The sequence below is a fragment of the Rhea americana genome, unplaced genomic scaffold (assembly GCF_003343005.1).
Source record: "Rhea americana isolate MKP2758 unplaced genomic scaffold, rheAme1 scaffold_7, whole genome shotgun sequence".
NCBI lineage: Eukaryota > Metazoa > Chordata > Aves > Rheiformes > Rheidae > Rhea > Rhea americana.
Genome location: NW_028186867.1, coordinates 7786345 through 7804904, shown reverse-complemented (window position 1 = coordinate 7804904; position 18560 = coordinate 7786345). Strand labels below are relative to the sequence as shown.

Below are 18560 nucleotides of genomic sequence, written 5' to 3'. Positions count from 1 at the left end.
GGCGGCGGCGGCGGCGGGGCCATGGGCTGCCTCTTCTCCAGGCGCAGGAAGGCGGCGCAGGGAGGGGAGCAGGCGGCGGCCGCGGCGGCGGCGGGGGCCAGCCAGGACGCGGCGGCCGGCGAGGAGAAGGCGCCGCGGTACAGCTGGGAGCAGCGAGCCAAGGTACCGCCCCGGCGGCAGCCGCTGCCCCGGTGGCAGCGGGGGAGGCGGGGCGCGGCGCGGCCCCGGCGGCGGCTCTGCGGGCTGCGGCGCCAGGAGGGAAGAGGGGGAAAATATCTATATCTTGCGGTGCGAGCTCCTTCCGCGGCCGAGCGGAGCCGTGAGCCCCGGTCCCGCGGGGGCCCGTCCCCCGGGGGCGCCCGCTGGTAGCCAGCGCTTTGGGATCGCTCCGGAGAGGAGGCGATTTCCTCCCCCCGCCCCAGGACTCCGACCCCGTGCGTGCTGTTAAATGCATTAAAATAAACACATGTATATAGAGATATTTAGCCGTAGGATTTTTTTTAGGAAGTAGTTGCAAATTGCCCAAGTGACGAAGAGGCTGATCCTGACGAGTGCTGCGTCCTGTGCCAGCTTCCTGCTAAGTCGTACCCCGTAGTATTAGCTTCATCTGCCCCCTGAGCTGATGCTACCTCAGGCGTTGCCTGTGGAGAGCTTACTRCTTTTTGCTTTGCTTTGATTCAGATACTGGCTCTGAGCTTGGGCCGGGACAGCCGCAGCAGGCAGCGAGTTTACACCTTCCTACCCTTGGGGTTTTTGCAGTCCCTTAGGTGTATACCTCATGTTAACGAGCAAATGTAACAGCAATTAGCAGGCAGCTGAACAGCATGTGCATATACGCTTTTGTGCAAGCCTAAGTCCTTGCAACTGTTATTTCGGTAAAGGGATAAAACTGTTAAAGAACTGCCTTGCTTGCTGCTTTGGGACTATCAGTAATATTAAAATATTCTTCCTCTTTTTTTTTTTTTTTGGAAAATACTAGAAGGACGAGAACTAGCACATTTACCCACGAAGGGACGTACCTAGTCCTGAATTAAAGGTACTTGTTCCCACCATGGAGTTTCTCACCCTAGCTGCTGTGACGACGTAATCTTACTAGCTCTCTAGTCTCTACCGGTCTTGCRTGGGGGAAGGAGAAGACAGGGCAGACAGTGCACTTCACTTGCACGATTTTAACAGACCCCCTGCTCTTCCTCTCCCCCCCCCCAAAAAAAAAAAAACCACCACCCTTTAGGCCATCTTTTAAGGAAATATAGAAAAGAAATCGTGTGAACTTATTTGAATGCTTAGTTTGCTTGCGTTTTTTTATACTTGCTAGGTGCTCTGGGATTTCATTTAAGTCTTTCAAGTAGATTAAGATGAGATCTGATGGAGATGAGCGTGCGTGCGGCCCTGAAGCAGTTCCTTAGGATAAAGGGATCTGATCTGTGCTGGGCTTGTTGCTCTGACTTCTTACTGGGCATTTGCAGCGCAGCTGTGGAGGAAGAGAAGGGCAGGACTGGCAGGCCCATTGCCTACTGCTCTCGCAGTGAGGATGCTCGACCGGAACCATGATCAAGAGTAGYGGAGTGAATATTCTCTCTATGTGAGAGTATATTACTAAGTGAGCATTTGAAAGGGTATGATTTTGTTTTTGAGCAAATCCATCAGCTGAAACCTGTGAATATGAGACCTTTTACTGCTTTCTACTTGTTTGATGTTACCTTCTAAAATGGTAACAGGAAGAAAGTCAGGACATAGAAACACTTGATTCAGAGAGGAGGGTGACTATTAACTTGCTCTAAGTAGGTTCAAATTAACAGATTGGGTCATTACAATGCAAACAATCTGTTTCTGCAAGGAGGAAAAAGTGTGTAATAAGTGTACAAGCACTTCCTCTTTCTATTAAAAACAAAAAAAAAAAGAGAAGAACTGGTGAGTTTGGGCTGTACTACTGAACTACAGAAGACATCAAATTAGCTGCTTAATGTTGTAAAATCCAGCTCAAGAACAGTGACTTCATGTGAAAGCCCGTATCAGCTGCCCTTTACAGCCTTATCTTCCAATGGGCTTTTGAGTGAATTCCTAATACAATAAACCAGGAAAGCAGTATTGAGACATTGATCTTGGATCARGGAATGCCGAGCACTTAATAGAAACCACGATCGACAAATTTAGTGCACTAAGTGATATTATGTCTGTTTTTAATGAAGTAGCTTTAGATACTGTCTGTGCTGCATTGTCTCATTCCTTACTGCTTTCTCATTTCTCATGTATCACAGATACTCTTCATTTGAAAATTTGTGCACAAAGTAGATTGAAGTCAGTTGGAAAACTTGTAGAATCAAGGCTCTGGTTTGTTCATCAAGCACATCAAATGTATATTATGAACCCTGTAAGCCTCAACTCTGTTAACAGATTTGCTAGCAATCTTCTGATGTTCATTTCCTGTAACTTTTAATAATGTGTTAATGCACCCTCTGGATGGGGAAGTTCAAAATTGGGATTTCTAATTTCAGATTGTCCTCTTCGGTGGTGCATTTTTGGTTATGTAGTGCAGTTTTGCAAGCGGAGCTGGCAATTGTCTACAGTTCTTGTAAGATATTCTCCATATGTTTTTACCAATTGATAGGTCTTGCTGCTTACAGATTCCAGTCATCTTCCTGCAAACTAATACTGTGCTGGTGCTTTTATTGTATGTAAAGAAATACAGGCATACCTGTGTGCATGCTAGTCTGTTAAGGCTTTGAAGAGAGGTGACTCCTAGCTGAAAATTGTGCTGGAAGAAGCTCTGAACCTGARCAGTCCCACCAGCAAAACTATTTCTTCTGGTATATCTTGGTCAGGATGAAAAATATAGTGATGTTATGACACTCATCATTAGTCTAGACTATACTGATCATGTTCTAGTGGCAAAGGATTATCTCCGTACTACTGTTACTGTCAGTGTAGACCTACCCAGAAAGTTATGAAGTTATATGGCAAAATCCTTATGGCTACATAACTGTTGTTTAAAGCCTGGAAATGGACAGCACTGTTGTTGTTTGTTTTTTTTTTTTATTATTAACCACAAAAATGTTATAATATACTGATAATTGCATTGAAATTAAGGAAAGTATGTGAATCTGAGGGGCCTTTTCTGTTCTCTCCATGAAGTCATTTAAGTGAGAACAGAAGTATTTTTTAAGTATATTTAAAAATTTGATCAAATGTAGATTGTATCATAGCTCTTCTGGGATCTGTGTAATCTTTCCTGACCTTTGAGATAAGAGTACTGTGTGACGATCACTTACAGTGAGTACAAAAATCAAAGCGTCAGCTTCTGCCCTTGAAAGGGGGAGGGAAAAGGAGGAGTAGGTAGTTTCTTGCTTCTTTGGGATTCTTAGCCCAGAAGAATAAAATCACAGAATGGGTAAGGTTGGAAGGGGCCTCTGGAGATCGTCTAGTCCAACCCCCTGCTCCAGCAGGGTCACCTAGAGCATGTTAGACAGGGTTGCATCCAGGTGGGCCGTGAATATCGCCAGAGAAGTAGACTCCACAACCTCTCTGGTACATATTACTAATCCTCCACAGGCATGCCTCTGCACCTGTTTAAAAAAAAAAAAAAAAAAAAAAGCTGCAATCAGAAAACTTTTCATTAAGCTGACTGAATATATGCAGGACACCGGAGCCAACAGCATATGGACAATAGAATCACATTTACATCTCATCATAACAAGTTGCAACTCCGTCATTGACTCCTGAGAGGCAATAGTTTGTCCTTTCAGACTTTTCTTTCAAGACATTCCTCCACCCTCAGAGGGAGTGAGATTTTATTCTGATTCCACTACAGAACCTCTCTGATATTTAAGTACTAAAACCACAGAAGTGATAAGCCGTTCAATATGTGTACCATAAAACAGTACACAACTGTCTGTAGTTTTACCTTTGTAGCCTGTGTTTTCCATCCAAGCATCTGGCTGCACAACCACAACAGCAGTGGAACTTGTTTTCTGTGTGAACAAGTAGAGCACAGTTTATGACACACGCTGTTACCACTGCACTACATCCTGGAGACTTGATGCGTGTTGGTGTTGTTGGGCTGTCACGAGTTTCCCTCTGACCGAGTGAGAGAGCAGCGCAGTGGTGCTCAGCCTGTAGCTGGGATTCCACCTGGAACAGAAGACTCTGTATCTAATCCATCTCCCTTTCCCCTTTTTTTGCCTTACTACCTTCTGTGTGACTAATGTTGTTTAAATCCAAGGCCAGAAAGATAACTATAACAGTAACTGAACAGGGGTATATGCAGGCTGTAACTGCGTGTTTTGTCTTGTGATGGTTGATAATAACCATGTGCTGTGTCCTCTGCAAGTAAGGATCTGCAGATGTAAAAGTCTGTGTCCTCCTTTTTTGCTGTTCTCATGTTCGAAGCAGGGTTATATGAGTTATTTTAGTTTCAGTACCCTTTAAATCTTACAGGGACTTTTCTCCCAAGGTGTTCCTTCCAAAAGGAAAAATCAAGCAAGACTGTTGCAAATCTATTAACTTGTAACTAAACTACCTTAGTTGTCAGGAAGCATAAGAAGGTCATGTTTCCAATGGTAGTTGTGGGACAGGCTCTCCAGCTGTAATGGCTGTATACAAACAGAAGATGCAGAGTTTTAACCTTCCACATAAAAGATACGTARTTAGATGTGAGGATTCTGCTGTCTTGGTCTGAGCTGGCATGGACAACTTGAACTGTCTAGACCTAGTTTACTTAGCCATTTCTATAGATGAATACAGGGAAAAAAAGCCCACATTTAACTCGTTTTCTAACTAGACAGTGAAATAGTTTGTCCTTAAAACTGATGTGTCTTCCTTAGGCTGGAGATCTGCTGCAGTATTTCTTGAAATGTAATGCATCAATTTGTGAAACAGTCTATAGCTCATTTTAAACAGTGTTTTCAGTTAAAACTGGTATAGGTGTGGTAGCCCTTCCTTTCTTCCTCCTCTTCCCCTATTTGCAGTATTTGACAATAGTTTGTTGCTCAGAAAAGTGTGAGGACAACTGATTTATACAGCTATCAGTACTCTGAAAGAGAGGGGAGGCTATGAAGAACGGAATCAAATGTGGATTTGAGTCAAAGTAAGCAAGAGATGCTGCAAGACAAAAACTGTGTGCTAATGTCCGAGATTTGCACATACTGCTCCTCTTTCTACCTTTTCTCACTACTTAAGAATCTAGAAATCTGCTAGAGGTAAGCAACTTCAGTAGACGTTCTCCAGAAGATGTTGCAATTCAGTGCTGAAGGGCATCAATCCCACAGATATGAATATGCAGAAATGCCAAGGCCTGGGAACACACTTCTCTTGCTTATTTCCTCTCTTGATAACTCCTCTACTGATGCAAAAGCCTTGAAGGGTAGGCACACCAATTTACCTGCAGCCTTTTAGTGTCTCTGTGTCAGCAGTCAGCTCTTGTATGCCCTCACTGGATGAGAGTCTCTAGCTGAACTGTCATCTGCTGTGATTTAGAGAAATGGGGTGTGACTTTGAAAATATTTAAGAGAAAAGGCCTTTAGTGTCAGTAGTTTAGGAAGACTTTTAAAAATTAGCATTCCCTTAGCAGGCTAGACCAAATAACTAGGGGAGAACCATAATGCAGCAGGAACTGTAGCGCCTCCTCATATTTGTGGTGGCGTATCATTGCTGACTACGAATCCTTTCCTGATGGACTAGGTGAAAAAGTCTTGTCAGGACATGAGCACATACCAAAAAGCATTCAAGAAGCTGTTGGGATCCTTGATATTTATGAGGACTGCTGCCACTGAAAATTCAGGGAGTCCAGTTACCTGTAAGTCATCTTCCAAATAGCTGTTAGATAGCCCTAAACTGGGGTGACAGTGGCTAAAGAGATGCACTTCACCTGCAGCCTTCATATCTGGCCTCTGACCTTCTTGTGAGCCAGGTGGCTGTAGGAAGGAAGCTGCCTCATACGCCTTGAGCTCGTTGCAGCAGAATTTGGTGGAACTCAAAGCAAGTATGACAAACTTCTGTTTGCCTTTGCTTCCCACCTTTCTTTCTTACAATTCTCTCTGGTCCTTTGTGGCAGAGGTAGCAGCAGTGTCATTGTCAATAACCAAAGATAAGAGGTCTGAAACTCTGATAAGGGGGAAGAATGTTCTGCAGGTGGGGGTTACCTTTGAGTCAGCATACCTGGTTAATTTAAGGTTATTTTGTGAAGTAATTCCTGAACCTACGCATAGTATTTCAGTTTAAGGGCTCTGACTCTTGAACTGTGGTTGTATCTATTAATGCAGAACTCTAAACCTGGCTGAAAACTTTAGAACTTCTACAGATAATGTCATCATTTGGACTTATACCAAACTTGAGGGGTGCAAAAAAAAATCTGTTAAAGGCTGGCAGGGGTGAAGCAGCTGTCTGGATGAGATGGGCAGATTTGGACTAAGAGTTTTCAGAAGTTGCATCGGAATGTGAACAATAAGAAATAGATGCACCATCAAGCTTTTATTTATTTATTTATTRCTGACCTGCCAAACGCTCAAGATYTTACAGCATAAGCTGCACAATATAAGTGGGCAGAAAATCTAAATAGCTGTGGTTATGGTTTTATGAAGCTATAGATGTTATCATCTTTCTGTTGCTTGTTTTCCGTAGCTTTTTTGCTACATTGCCAAGGCAGAAGTTAAGCAATTAGTGCTGTCAGGAGAATGAAGGTAGATGTAGTGATGTTAATATTAACCTGTTGGTGATAGCTGTAGACTTGAGACTCGTGTAGAAGCATGAAACTCAATGRTGAGCATATTAACAGCAGTTGAAGGCATCCTGTAAACTCACACTGTAGCTGTACCCTGATGCTCCTTCCTCTAAGATGTTCCTTTTATTTAGGGGAAKTGAAACCTTTGGATCTGCTGTGGCCTTAAGTTAGGCCCTGTTGTCAGGGGCAATAGCGTAGTGGGAGGAGAGAGTGCCAAGGTCCATTTCACTCGGTCTCTCCAGTCTGATAATCAATAACCTTAATCTTTAAAAGGAAATCTGCAGAACAAAACTAAAGGGAGCTCCCTGGCAAGGTGAACAAACTTGGAAGTAAGAGTTGCATCAGTACAGAAGTCTTAATTCGTGTAGGGGAAATTGAATTGAACTCTYGTGTCTGGAAATAAACTGATTTTTTTTCCATCCAATTTTAATCAGTACAGATTATTGTCAAACTGAAATACTACTCTTTTTCTCAAGCACTGTCATTTGAGACTGCCTGTAACCTGGGAGTTAGCTGACTAACCAGTGTATTTTATCTAGGCCTACTTAAAATTGGAAGGTGATGRCTTTTCATACATCTCTCTGAAGACCTCAGCATAGGATGAAGCAGTGCTGCTTCAGAGGCTTTTAGAACAGACTGATTTATCAGCACATACTTAGGCTTTGAGTTTCAAATAACACTTCAAGCTCCAGCAACTTTCAATGTCTCCTTCCTAAGAGAAATAACTGGTCTTCTGTACCATGTTTCTGAGGCAGTAAGTCCATCTCCCAAGGTTATAAAGCTTAATACATGTAAAAATGCCTGGGGGGAAAGTGTACAGATTTAATCTTGATYTTTACATTTTCTGAACATCCGGAAAGTCCCCTGTGGATCAAGTAATAATACCACATGATACTTGTTTAAGATCTTAAAGGATTTGAATCCTAATCTTACAGCATAGCTGAGTCTCAGTGCTGTAATAAATCTTATTGGAGTCTCCCAATTTTATTTGCAACTCCTCCACCTAACTTTCCTTGATGGCTGCTGGTGACAGTGAACATGACTGAGGAGGAGRTTTCTAGGAAGCCATCTTCATGGTCTGAACTTGCATTTTATTGGCAAGGTTCATCAGCTGCGCACTGATACTTCGCTCTCAGGAAGTCCAATCTGTTGTGTGTAAAGCTTATAAACAAGATATAACCTATCACGAAAACCCCCAAWTTTTTTCAAGGGTAAGCTTCTCTACTTATTGCTGGCCTACATTCTTCTGTGGCTRTTCTTACTTGCTATAAAACACTTTTCATTGTCAACACTGAACAAACYAACTTTCTGGATGCTTTCAAAGGCTATGGTTTATCAGTTAGTAGAGACTTTTAAGTTTAGCTGTTCTGGACAAAAAGCTACTCAGACTGAGCTGCTCTGGTAAGTGTTTGATGCTAGCATAACCTCGCTTACACATTTTTCTGGTCTCTAATCTCCTCTGGATGTTTGGTTTATTGGGGAGGAGCAGTGTTTCATTGCCTGGGCTGTACAGACGCTGCTGTAACGTGCTGACACCGCTTACGACGCGGTGAGCTTCAGAGCGCTTGGGCTGTGCTAGGCAATCAGATAAGTTTCTGAAGTGATCTTGTATTAGACTGCTTCAACGTATTCCTGCATTAGGTACTTGTACAATTATATGTGCTATTTTAATAAACTTTCACAAGGGGGCAGAGTAGAATTTGCTCTCGGAAACTTAATTGTCTTAACTCTCATCGGCTAAAAATGATCCAGGTCAGACTCCTTCGGCGTTATGCCACCAGCTGCTGTCTCCAGGCTATCCACTTGTGTCATACACCGGCCCCGGTGCTGCGTGGCCTTTCCGTGGCTGCCCCAGCAGGTCCTGCCTGGAGGAGGGCTGGGGAGTCGAGGAGGAGAGGTCTGTAAATGTGACCTGGACRCCAGCACTGCCAATGTTTGCTGAACGGTTCATAGCTAAAACAGTCTCCTTGCTGCTGTTAGCCCCCAAATTTCTTAGCTGTTAGCATAAGATAATGATGGCATGGAGATGAGCAAGCYCTTTGTAGCTTGCAAGCGTAGTCAAGGAGATGCTGCTTAAAGTCGTCCAGCTTCCCTTGCAATGTGTTGAGATGTGATGAAACAAGACCAAGAAAGCAGAGAAGTACTGCCTGACCCGAGCTTTCTGACTCATTAAGTATGCCAGTCAATTCATTATTACTGTTACCAGAGTAGTAGAGTTATTGCAGGAATACCCGGAACTAACAGCAATACCCAGTTACTACAGTAATATGCAAGTTAACTCTTCTTTTCCCCTCTTTCTTTATTAGAGGACAAACTGAGCTGGGCTTTTTCTGGTGTATCTGAGAAATTTAACTTATTGTTGTTCCTCACTACTGCATGTTCCAGGAACTTAGCTAAAAGTTTCTCTGGATTTCCTCACTGCAGTTATTCTTTGAAGGGTCTCCTGGCAGCCTATCCTGTATGATTCTGTAACATGTAATACAGTTATGTAAACAGATTAATGTTTAGCATTATAATATTCTCCATACATGAAAAAAATTTTTTCTTCTTCCTCGTTTAGATTGACCCGAAAGACTACACGTTTTCTGGACTTAAAGATGAAACCGTGGGTCGACTGCCTGGAAAAGTAGCAGGGCAACAATTTGTCATTCAGGACTGTGAGAACTGTAGTATCTACATATTTGATCATTCTGCTACAATCACTATTGATGACTGTATAAACTGCCAGATCTTTCTAGGACCAATAAAAGGCAGTGTTTTCTTCCGTGACTGCAAAGACTGTAAGTGCATAGTGGCCTGCCAACAGTTTCGGACTCGGGACTGCAGAAGGCTGGAGGTATTCTTGTGTTGCGCCACCCAACCCATTATYGAGTCCTCCACAGGTATGAAATTTGGCTGTTTCCAGTACTATTACCCTGAGCTTGCTTTACAATTCAAAGATGCTGGACTGAGTATCTTCAATAACACATGGAGCAACATCCATGACTTTACACCTCTGTCGGGAGAAAATAACTGGGGGCTTTTGCCTGAGAATGTGGCGGTTCAAGATTACGTCCCTCTGCCAAGCTCTGAAGAGCTGAAAGCTGTCAGGGTTTCTACGGATGCTATGAGGAGCCTAATACCAATAACGCGAGGGCGGAGACAGAGAAGCAGCGATGAATCGTGTTTGGCAGTGTTTTTTGCTGGTGACTACACGACTGCAAATGCCAGAAAGTTAATTGATGAGGTAAGTGACTTTCTTCTGCATTCAGCTTTTCAAATTTCTAATCGAACTTTCCTCTGGATAACCTTAGTTCTTACAGTAGTGAAAATGCAGAGGTTCTGCATGTCTGCTGACTACACTAATAAACTATGTTTTCTGAGCTTAAAACAAAGTAAGAGAATGGAGCTCATTTGATTAAAAACAGTAGTTTTAAAGCTGTCATCTTGTGATTYGCACATATTTCCTTTGATATTTTGAGTGTTTTTCTTCCAGCACAGCACACCGAAGTTACACTGAAGAAAACATATTTTGGATCAATAAACTTGGACAAATTTAAAATAAATGATTATCAATGCTTGTAAAAGGAGTATAGCCATTTTACTCATTAGCTTATTGGCCCCAAAGTCACAGCTAGCAAGGCAGTCWGTCCTGAAAGGTTTACTAATATCAGCAGAGACTGGGAGACTTTCAAGAATAACTAAATTGTGTCCTCCTTGCCACCCAGTGCTGGAATCTTTTTTCTGGAAGAGGCAGCATCTTGAATATTTGACACAGCTGGTCAGCTGTCTTTGATTACTTAAGATAGCTGGTGGATCTCCCAAGCTTGGCTGCATTTGGGCTTTACTGAGRCTAAAATCCAGCAGCGGCTGCTGTCGACATTATGGAGAGATGGAAGCCAACCAATAACTAAGAGCGGCTGCTTGTGAGAGAGGTATCTGCAGAAGCTGCTGACCCCAGTGTTGTATTAGCAACAGGACAGCTGATGGAGTTCCTTCCTTTGGATTTTTAACATCTTCTGGGGAGGGGGGGAGAGGAAATAAAAGAGAGAGAAAAGCAACCCTCCAGTTGTTTTCCTGCCACCACCACTAGATCTTTTTATTCATTTTTCTTAATGGAGCTGAGTTACTAACAACTATTTGTTGCATTAGGAAAACTGTTGCCAACAGGTCAAGGGAGGTGATCCTGCCCTTCTACTTAGCCCTGGGGAGGCCTCATCTCGAGTACTGTGTCCAGTTCTGGGCTCCCCAGGACAAGAGAGACATGGAGCTACTGGAGAGAGTCCAGCGCAGGGCTACAAAGATGGTCAGAGGGCTGGAGCACCTGCCCTAKGAGGAACGGCTGCGAGAGCTGGGCCTCTTCAGCCTGGGGAAGAGAAGACTGAGGGGGGATCTGATCAATGTSTACMARTACCTGAAGGGAGGGTGTCAAGGGGACGGGGACAAACTCTTTTCAGTTGTCCCATGTGACAGGACAAGAGGCAATGGGCAGAAACTGAAGCACAGGAAGTTCCGCCTGACCGTGAGGGGGAATTTCTTCCCTGTGAGAGTGACACAGCTCTGGACCAGGTTGCCCAGAGAGGTGGTGGAGTCTCCTTCTCTGGAGATCTTCAAGGCCCGCCTGGATGCAGCCCTGTCTACCATGCTCTAGGTGACCCTGCTGAGCTGGGGGGTTGGACTAGATGATCTCCAGAGGTCCCTTCCAACCTTACCCATTCTGTGATTTGAGTGAAGGGAGATAACTGTACTTATTTCTTTATTTGAAGAAGGGATAGCTACAGTACAGAGGCTATTAGATGCAGTCTCCTGTGCTCATTGGTCTTTAAGGAATTTGGGTTAAGAAGTTTCTAAAGGACTAGTTAGTGAAGTACTGTGGAAATTTTTCCTGCTCTATAGACCAATGAATGCTTTGGAAGTACAGATAGAATTCTTCCTTTTCCATGTGCTTTTAGTTTCCTACCAGATTTGAAGTAAAAGCTATGTGTTTGAAAAGTTGTAACTTTTTTTTCCAAATAGAAAACATCAGCCATGGATAGATGAGTTTGAGCTAATGCTTGACTGAACTATTGCAGACTAATGAGAACTAACTGCTTGACTCCAGATGCTGAATGCTTTTAACTCCCATTAGCTTCAGCTTGTGAAGGATTGTGGATAAAAATGCAACCCTAGGCTATAATATAAAAGAGAGAAATATTCACATTTACTAATCTAAGTGCAGTAGGGCAGASGAGAAAATCTGGATGAATGGAATAAAAATAAACAGAAATGCAGAAAAGCAAATGATCTTAAAAAAAACAACAACAACAACAACAAAAAAACAGTCCCTTAGCTCTGTTTTAATGTGTATGGGCAAAATGGGTATATTCCAGTATAAACTGAATACTCAAACTGTCTGCCTTAGAAACATTTTTAACATTAATTCTTTATCTATTAACAGATGACTGGCAAAGGCTTTCAGCTGGTACAGACAAAAGAAGTCTCAATGAAAGTGGAGGATGCTCAGAGAGTTTTCCAGCAGTGTGCCTCAGAATTCATTCCACTACTTGAAAAAGGCAAGTTGATGTGTTCATTTCTTTCCTTTCTGCACTGACAGCTAGATGTCTGTATCAAGGAGAGCTCTGCAGATGAAAGGGGAGCGAGGGAGAAATACATGTTTTCAGGATATAGTGTAAAGTCAGTTAAGGTTGATCTTGGAAGCTTCAGTTGGGCCTTAACTGAAGTGGCCTGAAAACTTCGGAAATGAGCTAATCTGTGTGCACTTTATGGCTCTGCTTCTCACCTCTAGTGGCCCAGCTGCACAGCTTGGGAACTATGGCACATACAGATCTGTCTGGGTGATCAAAAGGAGCTCGTCCTTTCAGAACTGAAATTTTTCTAGCTTATCACCATTGCTGATGATCTACCTAGATATTCAATATTTTTGTATGCTTTCTTAAGTAAGTTAAAGATGATGTGAATAATGCAGGTAAATGTAAAGTTCCTGTTTACAATTGCTGTATTGTCAAAATACTTCAAAAGCTTTTTCTTAAGTTTTACTGGAATCAGTTTTTGTCTGTTCCTGTAGAAGGACCGACATCTTGCCATCTGTTATATGCTAAAGCTTACTACATGCTCCCAAATTTAGTAGCAACATGCCATTTTTTCATAACAACATTAAAAGGTGTATGATATTCATTATGAGAATAGAACAAAAGTTTTTGTACTTATCAGATGACAGGCTAGCTTGTGGGCTATTTTGCACTCAGATGGGAGGAAATAACATGTTCAGAGTGAAACCAGAGAAAGGGGATCTGCAAATAATGGGTGCGAATAGGTCTAAAAGCCAGGCTGGTTGCTATCTTGAGACTGAGACAAAAATACCTGAATGACTCAGTCCTGCTCCAGATGTCTGTGAAATGGCTCGCTATTTGAACAGTGTATTCTGACTCACTTCCATGATGCCCTCCACTCTTTAGCATTTTGTGCCATTACTGCCTTTCAAGAAATAAAACTGGAACCCTGCCAGAGCCTCTGCAAAGTGAGCATGGAATTGCAAATATTTTCTTTTCAAATAACTGCAGTACTTCAAAGCTATGGTTAAGTGTTTTTAATTCTTTATTCTGCATTATGGCTGCTCAGGCAAAAAAACAAGAAATCCATCCTGCAAGCTTCATAATAGCCGAAAGGATGAGAGAAATCCAACATCTTAAAAAATCAAGCTTAAAGGTAGTATTGATTCTAAATGAAACTATCTTCTAGGCCCTGTAGTTGCTTTGGAATTCAATGGAGATGGTGCTGTGGAAGGATGTCAAAGCATTGTAAATGATGTTTTCAGTGGAACCAAGGTAAGTTGCTGTATTGTTGTATCAGCAGAAAATGTTACAGAACATCTAAAATACTTCATGTTCAAGCTGTAGGTTTGATGTATTGAATGTTCTTTTAAATTTCTGAATACCAAAATCTAAATATCCTAGTTTTTTTATTCAAAAGTCAAGTTTATTTATAGGAGATCAAAAAAATTTCCATAGAAAGCTGACAGAATATTAAATTCCCATATCTAATGAAGAATAAACATTTCCACTGAAAACCCTTACCCTTCATGATAGGGAAAAGCAAGTTGCATAATTACAGTAGGACAAACTCTGCTGCGAGTCTTATACTAAAGTCTACTTTGTGATGTTCCTATCTATTAAAGCCTGACAAAAATAGGATTGGATTTGAACTTTTTTCAAGATTTACTTTTGCTGTGAAGGATATTGCAGTATGCTTTCAGAGGTATATTGCTTTTCTATTCTGTAAGCTTGTTTTACTGTAGCTTCCTTATACTACAACTCCTCTTTGCTTGCTGTCCCATTTCTTTGAATGATAGTGCATTTGAGGAAGTGTCTTGAAACAGCTAGAGCACTCCAAAGAAGCAGCATTCATGATACAGGAGAGTGATAAACCTTTGGCTTTCAGGGAGCTGTTCAAACTGGCTAGCACATATTTGGGACATACGGTGAAGAGCTACTCACCATCTTTCCGCTCCTCTCAAAAGCATGAATTACTCKAGGAGTTAGCTCATCTAGTTTCTGGAAAACAGTTCTCTTGTAAGAAGTCATCTCAAATACAGCTAACACTTGCTTTTTCTTATTTGCTATTGCATCAGCAAACCCCTGTTGTGTAATAGGTCTTAATTTGGATCTCTGGGTCTGGAGATTACTAGAACTACAACCTGGAGAGTCTTGTGATGTTACCAATTATTTCTTGTGACCCAAAAGTCATTACTGCAAATCTTGCCATAAAATGACCTATTTAAGCAGGGGCCTACAGTATCTCTTTTTAGTGAGCTTAGCTTATTTTTTCATACTAAGCAAAGCTGATATTCACTGATTATTCTCCTAGATCTGAATTTCTCTATTCAAATGCTGAGCTGCTGTTACTTATTAGAACAAGTAGAATTTTATACTAAAAGGAGTGGCATGTGCTGTTGTAGCACTGAATACCCTACAAATAATTTAGAGAGTAACAAACTTCAAACTTAATGCTACTGGAAGTTTCAGGAATGCTCTGCGAAATGCTTTCATCTCATTATTGCCTGCCCTTATCCTGTTTGAGAGTTGTTACAGTGCTTGGAGAGACTCATGAGTATCCCTGATCATGAAACAACAAAGGCTCTTAGGAAAACACCTATCCTGTGACRTTTTGTGAGTTATTAATCTGATTTTCAGTAGGTCATTACATTTGTCTTTGAAACCACTGATAAAAGTGATTAACTCGATCAGCTAATGAGCTTGTTTTAACCACTCTATACTGTAACTGAAGAATTTTTCCACCTCTGCAATAATAGAGTAACGGCTTTTGGAGCAGCTTGGTAAAAACTGTGTTAAAAGGAGACCTCTAGGCCTCACGCTTGAGTGAACTTCCTATTTCTGCAGACTAGATAGATCTGCACTCCTTACTTCTGACACTCTTTCTGGTGTGATCTTCTGCAGTTTGCTAAGTGTCTAAAGTCTTCTGTAAAAGGAAGGTTGTGATRTGCTGGGAGAGAAGGATAGTGAAAGAAGGTAGTGAACTGTTACAACTATGGTACAAATCATGATACTTAGCCAAAATACTTAGTAGATGTTCTCAAGTGCCTTCAAACAGAAGTCTACCAAGCCTCCAAACAATAGTCTGAGAAACTGTTTGCTTTGGATTAAAATAATCTTTTATTTTGAAATAAAAAAATTGCTGTACAACAGAATATTCATCTGAAGACATTGTTTAAGTGAAGCAATTGGAGCAGCTGTTCCAATTTACATCTATATGGTATTCCAAGCTAAATCAGAAAAGTAGTAATTGCATGGGCATGATTATCTGCAATAACTCACTTCTGCAGTTCCAATGCATTTTGGAATAGTTCAGTTTGCTGTACAAACACTGATGTGCTAAGCAAGTGAGAATATTTCTTTTCTCCRAGTTGCAGAACTCAAGTTTTGATTGAGGACAGCACTTGCGTGTTGAGGTTTGCTAACAGTGAGACTGACAGACAGCCTTAACAGTGCTGACTGTTACGTTGAACTGTTTGGGCAGTGTGTAAGGCATCGATAGCGAATWTGCTAAAAGCTTTCAAAGATGATTTTCTAGCACTTAGAACTTTCACATGCATTGATCAGTTCTGCAAAACACAAGTSTAATCAATGTTATTGTAGGAAAAAACAAAGCATCTGTAGAACAAGCAAGTGTAAGCTTTGGGGAAAGTACAGCAAGGGAGTCTTAACAGAAACACAAAGCCTGTAAGAAAAAGAAAGCTTAAAGTTGTATGTGTGGTGGTTGATTTGTTTTGCTTTGTTTTTTTTCTTCTGGACAGAGTTTGACTTTACAAAGCAAAATACATGAAACCAGGCAGTAGCTGAAGCTGTGACCTCTAAATAGTCCAGCCTAAATCTTTAAGTTCTCAGCAATGGAAGGCAACATTACTGTAGCCAGCATGTTTGCTAGGACAAATCACTGTAACACGGGGTGCATCAGGGCTCAGGATTCCAGAACTGTTCTAAAATATGACAGAAATCAAGAAGTTGTGCYGCTCGGGAAACACATGAAAGTAAAATTCATTACTCACTGAATAAACAAAGACTACTTGAACTTGTTTATTAGCAATGCATAACTATTTCCTTGTTTATTAAAATAGGTTTTTGTATCGGAGAGCAAAGAATCAGCGTGTCRAGATGTAGACAATTTCTACAACTTTGCTGACATGCAGATGGGAATGTGAAGCCTAACGTGCTCGCGTATGGTTTGTCCCAGCACTTGGATGTTATTTGACTTGAATTTTGCAGTAGTATGAGAAGTTTTCTCATTTGGTTTTGTATTGCTTCTATATCCTTCTTATAAAAGCTGTTGATGACTTTAATACCATATTACATGAACTACAGTAAATGGTATAGCTCCCCATGGATGTTGTTTGATACTTACATTTCAACTCCAGAAACTATGGAGGCTTTTTTTAAAATTGTTTTTATAGTGATTTCTTTCTTTCATTGACACTTGAGCGTTTCTTGTCAATAACTAATGGTAAGTCGTATTTGAAAAGTGCAATGCAAGTCCACTTCTGATGCATTAGTAATTGTAAACTTAACACAGACACATTTTATAGAAAGTGCGTTTATGTGAAACTTACTGTTCAAAACTTTCCCACATGCAAATTCGTCTTCACTGGGGGCCAGGCAGGAAGCTGTAGTCAATGACTTTTTCTGAAAGCTTAGCCTGAAATTACTTTTATAGCATGCTTTCAGGAGCAGTGCATGACTTACCCTCTTATAAAACCTACGTTTGGTTTATTCTGCTTCAGCATCTTTATTTGCCTCATTTGAATAGAGCTCACTTAYGCTGAGGGTTGTCTTAACAGCATTCTGAGAAGTGAACTCTTCCTAGGCTSTCATGCTCCAAAGTGAATTTTGAGCTTGAGTGCTGTGCAGAAGATGCTGTAAGGTTCTGTTCAGGCCTGGTCCAATATTATAGATGCCTCTGGTAGCGTATGAGATACGAGGTTCCCTTGGATTTGAGACTAATGAGACATCAGCAACATCCTTGTTGGTTGCAGGGTACATAGAGCAACCTGGCATCAAAGAAGRGCTCTGGCTTTAAAAGAGCTTTTCTTTGCTGTCCCCAAGGAGAAGGGTTCTACACTCAGTAGTAGKACTGAAAATTTTGCTGTAAAGTATTGCACTGTGCTGTAAAACTAATTTTGGATTAATTTCAAAAAATAGACTAAGAAAGTGCTACTTGCATTTTAGGAGAAGCATTTGAATAGTGATCAATAAGGATGCCTATTGCTATACAGTGCATACTGGTGTGCATATCTATCTGTATAGGTATGAAATACATGACGGGGTTTACATGCCCTCTGTGATACTTGAACAGGTTGTTTGCCCAGAGGTACCACATTTCTTAATTAAAATGGTGGCTTGCCAATTTATGTAGCTTTTGCAATTCATTGAACACGCTTGAGCTGTGTTGCTAAAGCAATAACTTCCTTGTTAGGGTCATCCATCCAAAGGTAAGATCTTCTGCATCTTAACTGAAAGCGAGTCTCTTGACTCATTGGTTTTGCTGCTCTAGAACTCCAAGATTGGGTGGCTGAAAATGCCTCTCTTATTCTTTTTAGAATTTACCACATGAATAAATCTGCCTGTTCCTCRGAAATTCATAATTCTGTCATGCTCAAGAGATGTTCTGATTTTGTTTCCACTGGGAAAATGTATGCCCTTAAACTATGTATCAAAAATATGTCATTAGGACCTCGTACTAGTTATGTATAGATTAAATAAGAAAGAGTATCTTCTGAAGTCGCCAAAGAGCATCTGAAAAATGTAATTTGCATGAAATGTCTTTACTTGACAGAGTGAAATAAGATCAAATGGGCACCAAAATGGGTAAAAGAAATTACCATATGTATTTGCACTTAGTAAGCTAGATTTTTTTATATATATATTGTATGAGGGCAGGCTGTGAAAATAGCTAAAATATTAGATCAGTCTACTAAATATTAGGAGGATCTGTCAGTAAACACTGCAAGAATTATTCTAGCTACATGCAGTAAATGTATTTTTCTGATATATTAACAGTACATTAAAATTTTGTGTAATATAATGCAAAACTGTCATCGTGTAACTTCCCTAAGCAGTAAATATGTTGGACCATCTCAGTTGCTAAACTTTTACATGTGATATGTCCAAGCTTGCTTACTGCTGACATATATGATTATATATATATATATATATATATATATATATATGTTATAGTGTTTTTTTATCTTCAACTTGATCAGGAAAGAAAATGCTAAATGGATCTCTTTGTGACTGTACTGGACGACGAGATGATTAATTGACTGTTAACCTGGGCTTTAAACAGAGAGCACTACCCC

General features: G+C 41.0%; 1 protein-coding gene across 1 annotated transcript; it reads left to right on the top strand.

Annotated features, from left to right (window-relative positions):
* Positions 1-6: 6 nt before the first annotated feature.
* On the top strand, positions 7-18415 carry RP2 (RP2 activator of ARL3 GTPase). The gene is made up of 5 exons (XM_085321493.1): positions 7-162; positions 9276-9941; positions 12132-12246; positions 13433-13518; positions 16326-18415. The coding sequence occupies exons 1-5, from the start codon at positions 22-24 to the stop codon at positions 16407-16409; spliced, it is 1092 nt and encodes a 363-aa protein (XP_085177619.1). The 5' UTR covers positions 7-21; the 3' UTR covers positions 16410-18415.
* The last annotated feature ends 145 nt before the right edge of the window (positions 18416-18560 follow it).